At 36.4% G+C, this 15338-nt stretch overlaps 1 protein-coding gene across 2 annotated transcripts in view; it reads left to right on the top strand.

The window, feature by feature from the left end:
* Positions 1–15338, top strand: part of LOC150084779 (AP-5 complex subunit mu-1-like) — a 222972-nt gene that overhangs the window by 109445 nt on the left and 98189 nt on the right. For both annotated transcript variants that reach the window (XM_090375538.1, XM_090375539.1), the window contains one exon: positions 4954–5034. In XM_090375538.1, coding sequence (XP_090231664.1) covers positions 4954–5034 — 81 coding nt within the window. The remainder of the gene's footprint in view (positions 1–4953; positions 5035–15338) is intronic.

The raw sequence follows: 15338 nt of genomic DNA, 5'->3' as shown, positions 1-15338 counted from the left end.
AGTAGATGTAATTGCAATGGGACGATAATTGGATGGGAGGGATTTGTCACCCTTTTTTGGGAACTGCCTGGATATGAGCAAATTTCCAAGCAGAAGGAAAAACACCTTTGGAATAAGAAAGTGAAAAAAGGCGGCAAAGAATAGGAGTAAGTTCAGGAGCACAGGTTTTGAGAACAAGTGGAGAAATACCATCAGGGCCTGGAGCTTTCTTAGCATCAAGATTCATCAAAATCCTTCTGATATCCTTTTGACGGAAGACCACAGGAGGCATTGAATGGAGCATGTTGGGAATGGTGGGAGGTGTTTTACCAAGATCATTAATACATGAGCTGGAAGAAAAATGGGATGCTAGCAGGTCAGCTTTATCCTTGGCTGAAGTGACAACAGAACCATCTGGTTTGGACAGAGGTGGGAGTAGAGATGGGCAAATGTTGCGGCCAATAGCTTTGGCAAGAGACCAGAATTCTCGGCTACCATTAGGGCAAGAAGCAAGTTTTCTACTCTTAGCCTGTTCAAACTCTAGTTTGGACTGATTAATAACTGCTTTACAATTGTTGCGAGCTTTGGTGTAGGCAGAAAATGAAACTGAAGAATTATAAACAAGCCAATTACAATATGCAACAGTCTTCTCTTGAACAGCCTTAGCACATTTATTGGAAAACCAAGGTTTAGATAAAGGACGAGATTTTAAAGTGGAGTGTGGGATATAAAGGATTCTATTCCTGCAAGAATAATTAAACTGACACAATCTGAGCAAACGTTGACATCAGAAGTTTTGAAACAGTAATCTGACCAAGGAAAAGAAGAAAAGAAGTCTCGCAGGTCATCCCATTTTGTATTCTTGTAATGCCAAACAACACGAGGTTGGGAATAGCCATGAGATAAAGATTCCATTGGAGAAGAGACAATCACCAAGTTGTGATCTGAAGTGCCTAAAGGACCTCTCACTTCGACTGTGTACTTAGAAGGGTTGTGAGAAAAATATCAAGCGTATTGGCTGTATGATTAGGATTGTCCGTTATTTTTGTAGGTAAATGAACAATCTGTGCTAGGTCATTAGTAATTGCAAAAGCCTCAACATCTCGACCTGCTGGGTCGGTGTGACTAGAAAACAGAAGCCAGCTGGAGTTGTGAACATTAAAATCACCAAGGAAAATTACCTCACCGTTAGGAAAGTTGGACTGGAGAAAGTCGAGTTTCAGAGAGAGGAAGTCAAAGAGTTCCAAGTGATTAGTGGAGTTGGAAGAATGGTAGAGACAACAGATGAATTTTAACAGAATTAGGTAGAAAGATTTTAAGCCAGAGAAGATGAAAAAGAGGAGATTCCAAATTACCAAGTCTCTGACAGGGAATATCGGAATGGACGTATACACAATTACCACCTTTGAAGCGTAAGGAATCATACAGTGAATAATTTGGGCAACTGAAATGAGCAGTGGTTGAATCAACTGATAATTGAGATTCTGTCAGAAAAAGTGCATGGGGTTTGGCTGCTACCCATATGCAGCACTTTGCATTTGTCAATGTTAAACTTCAGTTACCACCTCTCAGCCCATCTGCTCAACTTTTCCAGATCTGGTTCTGGTAGCACACTGTCCTTACTGTAATTAACAACCCTACCAAACTTCATATCATCTACAAACTTGAACATTAAGCCTGATATACCTTTATCAATATCATTGATAAATATAGAAAAGAGTAATGGGCCCAACATGGACCCCTGTGGGATACCTCTAATAACTTTAGTATACGAAGAGCAGTGTCCATTGATTACCATTCTCTGTCTTCTCCCACTCAACCATCCCTTTATCCATAGCAGCTGGCACACTATGGCCATAGTTGCCAATGCACCTAACAAATCCCCAAACAAACAAACCATAGCAACAACTTTCCCTTAATGCCATACCACTTCAACTTGTACAGTTGTCTTCCATGTGCAACAGTATCAAAACCTTCCCTAAAATCCAATTATATGATATAAAAATTATTTTCTGCATCCAGTTCCTTTGTGACCACATCATAGTATCCAATTAAATTGGTCAGATAAGACTTCCCTTTAACAAACCCATGCTGTGTCTGAAATATAACCACAGTCTTGTTTAGATGATCCTTCAGTGCTTCTTTACCAATGACTCCATTATTTTCCCCGGAACAGAAGTTAAACTAACAGGCCTGTAATTACTTGTATCACCTTCTGATCCACCTCTGTGAATTGGGGATATATTTGCACATCTCCAGTCTGTGGGGACCTCCCCTGAGTTCAAAGATGCCCTCATAATCATAGCTAAGAGCCTGCTTTCTTCCTTTGCTGCCTCCTTTAATATAACTGGATAGGTCCCATCCACCACAGGTTCCTTTCTTATGTTTAACTTCAACAATTTCTCCTCCAATTTGTCTTAGTTATTACAATATCTTTTAGCTCCCTATTACTGTTTGATAAACTTCTGGCATTCTCCTCCCTTAATAACTCCTCATGTGTGAATGTAGATGCAAAATACTCATTCAGATTGTCAGCTATCTGTGCAGGATCATCAAAATTTGAACCATCGATATGAAATGGACCAATCTGATTCACCACCTTCCTTCTACAGTTTATAATAACTAAAGAAATTCTTGCTGTTTTTCTTAGCATCTCTTGCCAAAGATTTCTTGTAATCTGCCTTCGCCTGCATAACCTCCTTTGTGACTTGATTACAGACTAGCTTATATCTGCCATAGGCTTCTGTGTCGCCTGATAATTTATATGCAAGCCATGCATTTTTCTTCTCTGCCAAGAGTCTTATTAGTTCATCTGACATCCATTTAAGTCTAAACCTTGAACAGTATTTCTTAATCTGCATGAAAAACCTAGTAGCTTCCACGATTACTTTCTTGAATACTTCCCATTTAGAATTTGCTGTTGGTAACATCATCAGTTGTTCTCACTGTATAGAATTTAAAAACTGTCTGAGACCACTATAGTCACCTCTACTCTCAAAGATGTAACTATACCATTGGGGATAAAGAAAGGGCAAAAACCCTTTCTTTACCCCCAATGGTATAGTTACATCTTTGAGTAAATCTCACATCAGTACACTCTGATCACTGTCACCTAGTGGTTCCTTTATCTGCAGATTCTTAATGCATGAATATCACTGCTGATAATCAGATAAAGAGTATTACTCCCTCTGGTTGCCTCTTGAACATGCTGTTGCAGAAAAAAATCATCCAATAAATCCACAAAAATCTTGCTAGTATGTGAGTGACCAGCCCAAAAGTTCCAGTGTATATCTGAGAAGTTAAAATCCCCCATTATAAGACAATCTGATTTACTGGCCTACTCTATTTCTCTGTACAGTTGTTCGTTGTACTAATCAGAGTCATTAGGACTATAATACACTTCTACTCTCATTTTTGCTTTCCCAGTGCATATGTCACACCAAATTGACTGAACATTGCATTTACCACCCATGTTAACTGATATACCTCCTTAGATTTATGTGCATGGGGTTTGGCTGCTATCCATATGCAGCACTTTGCATTTGTCAATGACTCCTCCTACTCTTCTGTCCTGTCTATCCTTTCTGTATACATTGTACTTCCCAAATTTCAATTCTGCATTTCCTATATCTGTGTGACACCACACGTCTGATATCCCAACAATATCTGCCTGTATAATCTGAAAATTGAGAATAATTCTTTGTGAATAAAATTTAACTGAAAAAACTATTCAGTATTATTGTGATTTGATTTAATTGTTCAGTTCTCATTAACTATTAAAAAATAGTTTAATTTTATGAATGTAGTTGATTGTAATTGAGAATTCATTTATAATTCATTTTTCATTGCATTGTTTTTACAGAACTGATGTAAAAAATTTGATTCTCTTTTAAGTACCTTTATAACAGGATATATTTTAAACTCTTGAATAATAAATCAGCCATAATTACAGCACAAACTTGATTATCTGGAGAGAAATCAGCATGGATAATGCAAAAGCACAAATTACAAAACACATGAATGAATAATAAATAAATGAATTTAAGGAGGCATATGTGCATTTATATACCGCTAAGTATAATAAAAATATTGAAAAATTTTTACCTAGTTGTTTGTTTGTTTGTTATTTGGTTTTTAGGAGCATTAGCAACTAAGGCGATATTGCTCCGGGATATGCAGTGGTCGTTCCCTGACCTTTCCGCAACCTCTCCGTATTTGGTGGTCATGGGCTTGAACCCCGGTCTAATCAAGAAGTGTGTGCTATGCACTGCTGCTCCTGCCCACCTGGCTACGGAGGCGCCGGTTTTACATAGTATATATTAAAAAGTTATATATAATGTAGCACAGTGGGTTTTACAAAAGTTGGTTTTATAGTGGGTTTACCCTATTATTTATACTATTTCTGTTTAGTGATTTTTTAATTGGAGAAGCAATAAATTGTAGAAAGTTATGGCTTCCTACAGTTGAACTGTTTAACGTGGATAACAGTGTTATGGGTATAGTTCAAGATGCTTAAAATCTTGGCAGTAAAACTCTCACCTAACACTGCACATCCTAGAGATCAATTACTCAATAGCTAATTTTGCATATTTTGTTCTCCCTAAGTATAAATATGTAATTTTGTTTGTAAAGCTAATGCTGAAAAAAAAATGGATGTGGCAGGGTTCTGAATCATTTACTTATCTGTACAGCTATATTCCGTTTACATTTACTTATTTGTATAGCTATATTCCATTTACGTTTATTTATCTGTACAGCTAAATGCACTTATTCAGTTTAAAATAATGGTATTTTCAGTGTGGGTAGGATAGTTTTGGTTTAATTGTCAAAAAAAAAAATGCAACAAACTATGTATATGTAATATGTATGACACTTTTCAAAGTACAGATAAGAAAATAAAAGATATATGACATTTTTTACCTGTTTAGAATTTAGTTTGTTATTGACATATATTTTCCTTTTTTTCACATTTAGCAGCCAGCTTGGAAGCCTGTAAATTATAAGGGAAAATCCCATCTGACTTTGTACATAAAAGAATACGTTAGATCAACTCAGGTAAGTAGTTTATCAATTGAGAACAGTATTATCTATAATCCATATATGTCATATGATAAAGCTGGTCTGCTGTTTATACATAAGATATAAAAACATAATTACAATTTGTTTTATTTGTCTTTGAACTTGAGAGCAATCCAAGTAGCTGAGAGTTGGCATTTGTTTTTTCATTTTACTAATTTTCATTGCTACGGATTCTAATAAGAAACTAATGTTTCTTATTAGAATCTGTAGCAATGAAAATTGTCTATATATGTCTGTCCATTCACCCAACTCAGCCGAACCAACTAAAAGATACAACATGGGTGGATAAATGATAATTGATTTTAATATGTAGATCTGACATTTTTGCACAGTTTTGAACAATTTTTAAAAGAGAATGACAAAAAAATTTTGAACAGTCTGTATTTTGTACTGATATAGGAGACATACAACCTCAACTGACCTCTTGCTCTAACCAGTCAGATATGACTCTGAAATTATGCATGGTAAATATCATAGAACTTGAGAAATAATGACTTATATTTAGTTGATTCACGATAATACAATTAACATGCTGTGCTCAGTTGCCATTGCTGTCTCTACAGGAGGAATTTTCTACAAACATTTCTTCTGTTCAGGACTGTAGTTATTCAGTCTCAGGCAGTTCTCCACCTATCTTCCAAAAAAAAAAAACTCAGGTTTTTACCTTCTATGTACATGCTAACTGTTATATAATACACACAATTTATAGGCAGAATATACTGATACCTCATTAAAAAACTGATCCACAACTTTCATTTTCATAAAAATACTCACTAGAGAAAGTCTTCATGATCGAGAATATGGAAAGATACCACTATATTCTACCACATCCTTTTTTGTTTGGGTGAATTACCTGATTAGTAACAAACAAAGTTCTAGAATTTATTATTGGCATTACCCTTATAGTTAATTTAGATAAAACTGAAAAAAAAAAAAAAAAATTGGTAATACTGTTTAGGATGTGATCCTGCCTGACAGTTGAACAAGAATTTAAATTGTTTGGTTTCAAAAAATGTAAAAAAAAAAAAAAAAAAAATATATATATATATATATATATTAATAGTTATATTAGTGATAAAAGGAAAGTAAGAAAGTTAAAAGACAATAACTAATATTTATGGGTTAATGCAGTTGCAAGCAATCATGCAATACACCCACAATGTCTATAGAATATCATTAGAAAAAGTAAATCAATCCAATAATAAGAATACCATCAAGGACTTAAGAAAACGCAAAAAAAAAAAAAAAAAAAATTATTATTATCGCTTTTTACCGACAATCTAGATGACTTCAACTGGGGCCAACCACCCAGAATGAAGGCAAAAAACGACAAGAAGTTCTCTGTTTCTGTGATGATCAATATATGCTAAGTAATTTAAATCTAAACCAAATATAAACCAGTATAGGCCGAATATAAATCGAATATAAATAAATCGAATGAAGATAATTAATTAAGAAAAATTTTGAAATATTAGAATCAAAGGTAAGAAATATAAGTAAAATATAAATGTAAGCATATATTAATCATCGTTGACCCGACAGAGAACGTAATTTAATGATTAAAATAAGATTAAATATATAATACAAACCACATTTGACCGTATCTAGGACATAATGTAATAGTCGTCAAAATAATATGTGGTGCCCCCTATGTGATGGATACGGTAAAAATAAATAAATAATTAAATTAAATTAACGCAAAGAGAAACATGCAGATAGTAAGAAGAAAAACTAAAGGAGTAGGAAAAATAGAACCTGAACTCCACAAAGGCGAAAAATAGTGGTATAGATAAGAAATAGTTTCTCCTACGTCCTCGGATTGCCCTAATAATTTCGGAGAAATAAAAATCGAATATAAATAAATCGAATGAAGATAATTAATTAAGAAAAATTTTGAAATATTAGAATCAAAGGTAAGAAATATAAGTAAAATATAAATGTAAGCATATATTAATCATCGTTGACCCGACAGAGAACGTAATTTAATGATTAAAATAAGATTAAATATATAATACAAACCACATTTGACCGTATCTAGGACATAATGTAATAGTCGTCAAAATAATATGTGGTGCCCCCTATGTGATGGATACGGTAAAAATAAATAAATAATTAAATTAAATTAACGCAAAGAGAAACATGCAGATAGTAAGAAGAAAAACTAAAGCAGTAGGAAAAATAGAACCTGAACTCCACAAAGGCGAAAAATAGTGGTATAGATAAGAAATAGTTTCTCCTACGTCCTCGGATTGCCCTAATAATTTCGGAGAAATAAAAATAGAGTGTAGGACAGCTTAAAGGCATTACAAGATATAAGTTGTGGCTCGGGTATGCCCGGGATCGCAAACCCGTTCCTATAGTAGGACCCTGAGCTGAATTTGCATGTTATCTCAGCGTGAATTTAAGTAAATTTAAATGAATTTAACTATATGTATTAAAAAAAAAAAAAAAAAAAAAATGATACACTGTAATTTGCAAGCCGGTGGGTACAAGTTTTCTACGCCGTAAGACACCAAGAATGCAAAGTGTATCCTATTTACATATATACATGGCACTAAATATAACGATTTTATTGAAAATTATATTGAAACGATAGGGTCAGAAAACAAATTTTTGAAATTAATTATGCTTATTGCTTTCCTGAAGTGATATTTCAGGTAAGCGATAGGGAAATTATTATTAATCAACTTGCCGTACAACGCTGTTAAGCCTGTTGAACAATTTTTATTACTATTGCAGATATAAGCAATCCTTAAACATTGCGATAAAATTATATTAGCATGCACTGATTTTGATACATTTGATTTCCAGTTTGTAAGGCTGACTACGTTAAAATTAATATATATACATTAAAATTAATATATATATATATATATATATATATATAATATAGATGTAATGAAATTACTGAAAGTCTTAGCAAACAAGAAGATTTTAAAAATGAAAGATTAAATATATTAAACTAGGTTATGGCTCTAGGGTACTACTAGTAATAGTAGAAAAAACTGGCAACCATAATGAAATATAGACAAATATGTTATTATCAGTATATTAGGTGGGGAGCTGATTACCATGGAACTGTCAGGAGTAATTACCATGGAAGAATTGAGGGCACATATATGCCAAAAAACAGATACCTGAAATTAAAATGATATTAACATAAGCATAATTAATGTAAGTACCAAAGCTGTGGGTCCTAGGACTTTAATTACTTCTTCAAGGGATCGGGAGCAAAAATCGTAGGAGCCACTGCAATAAGCTGGGTCTCTGTTTCTGTTATGATGTACACATTAAAAGTATACCTATACATCATAGCCAACCCAACAGACACCAAAGGGAAGAATAAAAATTAAAGAATAAATAAAAAATATGAAAAATAATAAAGTTAAGCTAAATAGCTAAGATCATGCTGATAGAATCCTGTCAAAAATGAAAGAAATCTAAAAGAAGGCAAAACAAGAAAACTTACTGTGTGCATGGACCAGAATAGGTAGAATGTCATCGGTGACCAAGGGAGAAAGCCAAAAGTCCACGTGTGGTGTATATATGTCAGTTGAAATAGCCCTGGGTGGAGGGGAGGAAGGTGTGAAGTCATCAACGTGAACTGTACCCGTGAGATGGGGAAGTAAGCAATTAAACAGATGAGACAAAAAGCCAGCAGAGGGAGAAACAAAAACTAACAAAGTAGTGTTGAAAAGATACTAAACTTTGCTATAGAAGAAACAATAGTAGATATTAGTAGTAAAAGATATTAGTAAACAAAAATAGCAATAGCATTAGCATTAGCATTGGTAGAGACATATGATGCAAGAAAGCAAGCTTATTCAGCATCAGCCAAAAAAAAAAAAAAAAACACACACCACTCCCATTTCACCCCTCCGTTCGTTCGAAATACCTGTCCAGTTGAGCTTTAAATTTGTTTAGGCTATCAACTTCAACAACAAGTGATGGAAGTCGGTTCCACCAACCAACCACCCGCTGGCCAAAGGCAAATTTCCGCACATCTTTCCGACATCCGTCCTTCCTCAATTTGAATTTATGCCCTCTGAGGTGATTATTCTGAGCAAGATGAAGAATCCCATTGGCATTGAGCATGCTCAAACCATTCAAAGCCTTATACACCTCTATCAGATCACCTCGCCGGTGCCTAGTCTCCAGACTCTGTAATTTGCAAAACGTAAGCCTTTCTTCGTAAGAGCAACCCTTTGTTCCATTCACTAATCTTGTTGCCCTTCTCTGTACCCGTTCCAGCAGCTCTACATCCTTCTTGAAATGAGGCCTCCAGACCTGTATACAGTACTCAAGATGTGGCCTAACCATTGCCTTATACAAGGGAATAATCACCTCCTTATCCCTGCTAGAAAAATTCCTGTATATCATTGACAAGACACCATGAGCTACTCTTGCAGCTCGTCTGCACTGCTCAGAGAACTTCATATCTGCCTGCACAATTATCCCCAGGTCCTTTTCATTCTCCACCACTGTCAGCGTAGTACCGCAGAGTTGACACGTTGCCCTGGGGTTACTGTTTCCCATATGTAGTACTTTACATTTGTCAATGTTAAACTTCATTTGCCACATCTCAGCCCATCTGTTCAACCTTTCCAGATCCTGTTGCAGCAGCATAGCGTCAGTAATGTCCTTAACAACCCTGCCAACCTTTGTATCATCTGCAAACTTGGACATTAAACTTGATGTCCCATCATCAATATCATTCATAAACACCGAAAACAACAACGGACCCAACACTGATCCTTGAGGAACTCCACTAATAACATTAGTCCACGTTGAGCAGTGTCCATTGATTACCACTCTCTGTCTTCTGCCACTCAACCATCCCCTTATCCATAGCAGCAATTTGCCTCCAATGCCACACTGCTCCAATTTGTGCAGCAGTCTTCCATGTGCAACAGTATCAAAAGCCTTTCTAAGATCCAAATATATAATATCAAAGTTATTCCCTGCATCCAGTTCTTTTGTGACTACATCATAGTATCCAATCAAATTGGTCAGGCAAGACCTGCCCTTAACAAAACCATGCTGCGTCTGAGCTATAACTGAATTCTTGTCTAGATGATCCTGCAGTGCTTCTTTAACCAGTGCTTCCATTAATTTACCTGGAACAGAAGTTAAACTAACAGGTCTATAATTACTTGTGTCAGCCTTTGATCCTCCTTTGTGAATTGGGGTCACATTTGCATATCTCCAGTCCATGGGTACTTCCCCTGAGTCCAAAGAAGCTCTCATAATTATCGCTAAGGGTTTGCTTACTTCCTTTGCTGCCTCCTTTAATATAACTGGATAGATCCCATCCACCCCAGGTGCCTTTTTTATGTTTATCCTCAACAATCTCTCCTCCACTTTCCTCTCAGTTATTACAAAATTATCCAGCTCACTGCCAATGTTTACTTTACCTACATCATTCTCCTTCCTGAATAACTCCTCATGCGTGAATGTAGATGCAAAATACTCGTTTAGATTGTTAGCCACCTGAGCAGGATCCTCAACTGTTGAACCATCAATATCCAGTGGACCAATCTGATTCATCCCTTTCCTTCTTGAGTTTAAATATGTAAAGAACTCTTTTCTGTTTTTCTTTGCATCCTTTGCCAAGGATTTTTCGTAGTCTGCCTTTGCCTGCCTAATCTTCTTTGTGACTTGGTTACAGACCAACTTATATCTATCATAGGCTTCCATGTCACCCATTAATTTGTATGTATCCCATGCATTTTTCTTCTCTGCCACATGTCTCATTAGTTCATCTGACAACCATTTAGGCCTAAACCTTGAACAATATTTCTTAGTTGGTATGTAAAGCCTGGTAGCCTCCAAGATTAGTTCCTTGAATGCTTCCCATTTTGAGTTTGCTGTTGGTAACATCATCAGTTGGTCCCACTGTATAGAATTTAAATACTGTCTCAGACCATCATAGTCGCCTTTACGAAAACAAAAACCCTTCCCTTTACCTCTGATGGTAGTTACCTCCTTGAGTAAATCCCACTTCAACACACTGTGATCACTGCCACCTAGTGGTTCATTTATCTGCAGATTCTTAATGCATGAAGAATCACTACTGATAATCAGATCAAGAGTATTGCTCCCTCTTGTTGCCTCACGAACATGCTGATGTAGAAAACAATCATCCAATAAATCCACAGAAGCCTTGCTAGTGTGCGAGTGACCAACCCACAAATTCCAGTCAATATCTGGGAAATTAAAATCCCCCATTATAAGACTCTCTGATTTACTGGCCCACTCTATTTCCCTGTACAATATCTTATTATACTCATCAGAGTCATTAGGCCTATAGCACACTCCTACTCTCAATTTTGATTTCCCTATGCTTATGTCACTCCAAACTGACTCAACACTGCCCTATAGTAGAGGCCCTATATACTGTACTATACTGCCCGACAATAGTAGAGGAAAGCATCTCGATATTGCTTTCGGTCAACCTAATCGCACACGAGAAATAAGATGAAGTTATTAAGGACAGCAGAAAGTTATTGGAAGAGAGGGAAATAAAGTAGTGCTTGGGCTGTCCAGGGTTGGAATACCATAGTTGGTCCCTGGACGGATGACTGGACAAATGCCTCGTGTTTAAGTCAGTATTGGTATTGTTAATGAAATAAAAATAAAGAATAATAATAAAAACAATAAGGACAAAACAAAAACATAATACCCCCATAAGTAGACAATCTGTGGGCACAGGCTTTCTACACCGTGAGACATGACAGATTCTTGGGGGTATAAAACTATACAATATGTACAGGCCTGAAAATAAATGAAGTCAGACTGCAAACGTTGTTTAAATCAAAGTTTTAGTTTGTAATGTTTTTAAATTTTATAATGTTTAAAGCTTTTTTGAAATGATGGTAGAGGAAAGCTGCCGGGAATTTATTATGGAGTAGCTTGATGTTGTCAGAAAATAGACTATTGCTATTGCATACTGTTGCAATTCTTATGCTTTGGGAAAGTAATTAAGTTTGGATGAACTTTTTTAGAAATATTGGAGTGCCAATGGGCAAGACTGACTATGTTGAAGCTAAAAGCATCTCTTTTATTATATGTTGATTGTAGTATGAGGAAGGGCTGTTGATATTTATATCTAAGTCTCAGTAATTGGCTGAAAGGTCATTATTATTTGTTTTATCCAGAGTAAGTTCTGAAGGATAAAAACCAGCAAAGTCCTGTGTAAATGTAGGGTAGTTGAAAATTAACAAGTCATCAATGTATCTGTAAAGCTGTATGTCTGAGGGTAGAGAAGTCTCAGACCAGTATAGGTACAGGTTAGCTAATACACAGCTAGCAGGACTACCCATGGGGCTACCTTTGGTTTGCAAGTATATAGATTTTCCATGAAAAATATAATTGTTGGAAACACTAAGATTAATGAGGTTGTTCCAAAAAACTGAATTACAACCAATAATATCTTTGTAGTTATAAATTTTATTTAGGATTGATTTTAAGTTGGTTTGGTCTGTGCTGGTGAATAGACTATTGAGGTCAAAAGTTTGTACATGAGAGATGTTATCTTTTAGTGCATTAATATCTGGAATATTGTTATTAATTATTCTACTATCAGAAAGGTATAAATGATAAGTTTAAGTAACCTTTCCAGTGTTTTGCCAGGTTTATGGGCATAACTGTATTTGCAGGAAGTAATGAACCTGAAGCCTGTGGGGTTTTTATGGAACTTGGTAATGAAATAAATATAGGGAAATTTGTAATTATTAAAGCTGGTATTGAGTTTCTTGCTAAAAGCAATCAATTTCTTCGTAATGATACTGCCGTTGTTAGTGATGAACTTGTAGATGGCACTGGAATTTAATTCTGTATTTAATGTATGGAAATAAAAGGTTTTACAGATTATGGCATAATTGCATGCGGCTTTATCAACAGGGGTGATGACAAAATGTTTATGTCGGTCTGTCAATTGCTGTTTTAATGAGGACGCATTGAATTGTGGTCCTGCAGATGGTTGTACATCTGGAAATGATGACTTACAATGTTGTAGCATTGCCGTTAATACTGAATTTATCCATAATTGGAAGGCTTCAATTGGTATGGTGTGAAGGTTGGAGAGCTTGAAACAGAAGTTAAGCAAATCTTGATATAACTGTTTTTTGAAAGGTTTAAAGCTTATCTTATGATATGTCCTGGTCCTGTATTTGAAGCCATAAGACATGGTGTTTCTGAGTTCCTTGTTATGTATAATTTCTAAGTTCCTGTTATAATATGGCCATAGTGTGAATCGATAAAAGGTTGGAAATTGGCCTGAGGTTGTCACAGACATTCTCTCAGATATGCCAGACAAGCTGTACTTGCTACCCGGGAGTCTAAAATGCTGATGGAACTGATATTCGGGTGACACCCAAGTCAAGTGGACCCAATTTCGGCGAAGTCCGGACGGTCTGTAACAGCCAAATCCTCTGCTTGCACCTTCACGATGGTGGGACTGTTAGTAATTCTGGGTATAACCTCCATGTACAAGTACATGGTGGGTGACCACCCAGGTGTGAACCAACGTAAGCAGGGGTCGAGGTGTGACGCCCACACCACATGGAGGAATGCCGCCCCTCTATGTTACCAGGCAGTACTAAGTGGTAGATGACTCTCATCACTTGGTGCAATACCACCACTTTGCTTATTGGAGGCTTGAAGTGGTGGAACCCATGTTTAGTCTCTAGAGCTAAGTTCCGGTCAACCCTTCCCTATCTCTTCCATCATGCAGTATGATTGATGACTTTTGAGGTTATGATGAACATCGTGGCGAGATCCAAAATTCCTTACATTTCGAGGGTACAGCTCTAAAACGGTATCCGCAGGACGGCCGCTAGTTAGTACACCGGACCGAACCTATTGGTAACTCTCTAGGAGGCTTCCGGATCAGCTAGTGTATAATCTTGCTACCTCTACTCTGCCAGATAGTGACTGGAGGTAGTCTGAGTAGTGTGTATGCGGGGAGCATTGTCGAGGCCACGTTATGTCAAGGATCTGGGTATATTCTTACCATGTGTACGCCATATCCAAAAATTCCATTACTTCATACAGCATGTCCCACTCACTTTTTCTTACTATTGAATACACTATGAATTGTCAAACTAATAGAGCAAGCTTATCTGGGAAAAGATCTAAACCTCTCAAGCACTTCCTAATTCATTTCACAAATATACGTGGTCTCAATTCTAATCTCAACGATGTCCATTTCCACTTGCTTGCAGTCCACCAAACCACATGTACTTTTTCTGACAGCATCTCAGTTATCGGTTGATTCAACTACTGCTCATCTCAGATGCAAATTATTCACTGTATGATTCCTTTTGCCTCAAAGGTGGTACTTGTGCATATGTCCGTTCTGATATTCCCTGTCAGAGACTTGGCAATTTGGAATCTCCTCTCTTTGATCAAATATTGCTTCCTCTGCATCTAAAAAACTTGGTTTTCTCTTTTGCTCTCGGTGTTACTTTTCTTCCAAACAGCTGCTCACCCTGTATAAATCGCAAATCCGCCCTGCCATTGAATATTGTTCCTACATCTGGGGTGGTGCCCCCAAAACCTCTCTCAGGCTTCTTGATTTCATTCAGAAGAGGGCAGTTAGTTAATTAACGATTCATCTCTAACAGAGTCTCTCCACTCGCTTTCTCATAGATGTACTGTTTCTGCTGCATGCCACTTCTACAGATACTTCCATGGGCACTGTTCTTCTGAATTGGCTTCTATAATTCCCGCTTTCTCTTTCAAAACAGTCTGAACGTGTGCCGCCACCAGCCAACATCCATTTACTGTCCAACTTCAAACCCACAGAACCAACTTTTCATCTTCCTCATTTATTCATTCAACTGCCGTTTTCTGGAACAACCTTCCTTCATACGTATTTCCTGAAAATTACAATCTACAGAAGTTCAAATCCAATGCCAACAAATATCTTCTTTTGTCTTCTCAACCTCCAACCCAAGCATGGTACTAAGTGCTATAGGTTCTAATACCTCTCGTGTTTGTGGTTCACATAAAAAAAAAAATAATAATAAAAAAATAACAGATACAACCATTGGAAGCGGGTTCAGGATTAAATTTGTCCAAGTTAGTTGCAAGTTGCTTATAATTACCGACTCTGAGTCCAAAAGGTTTAGCATATCTAAATCTGGATATAATATTCAAGTTACTGCAGCTGGCTGGAAGTAGTTTATTTAAAATATTAATGCAGTCATTAATGTTGAAATTGTCCAGGCAGGAGTTATATTTAAAGATGATGGTAGTATTATTATTACCACTGGTAA

The sequence above is a fragment of the Mastigoproctus giganteus genome, chromosome 6 (assembly GCF_048544385.1).
Source record: "Mastigoproctus giganteus isolate SK-2022 chromosome 6, ASM4854438v1, whole genome shotgun sequence".
NCBI classification, from domain to species: Eukaryota; Metazoa; Arthropoda; class Arachnida; order Uropygi; family Thelyphonidae; genus Mastigoproctus; species Mastigoproctus giganteus.
Note: the sequence above shows the minus strand (reverse complement) of the source record. Positions and strands in the feature narration are given on the sequence as shown.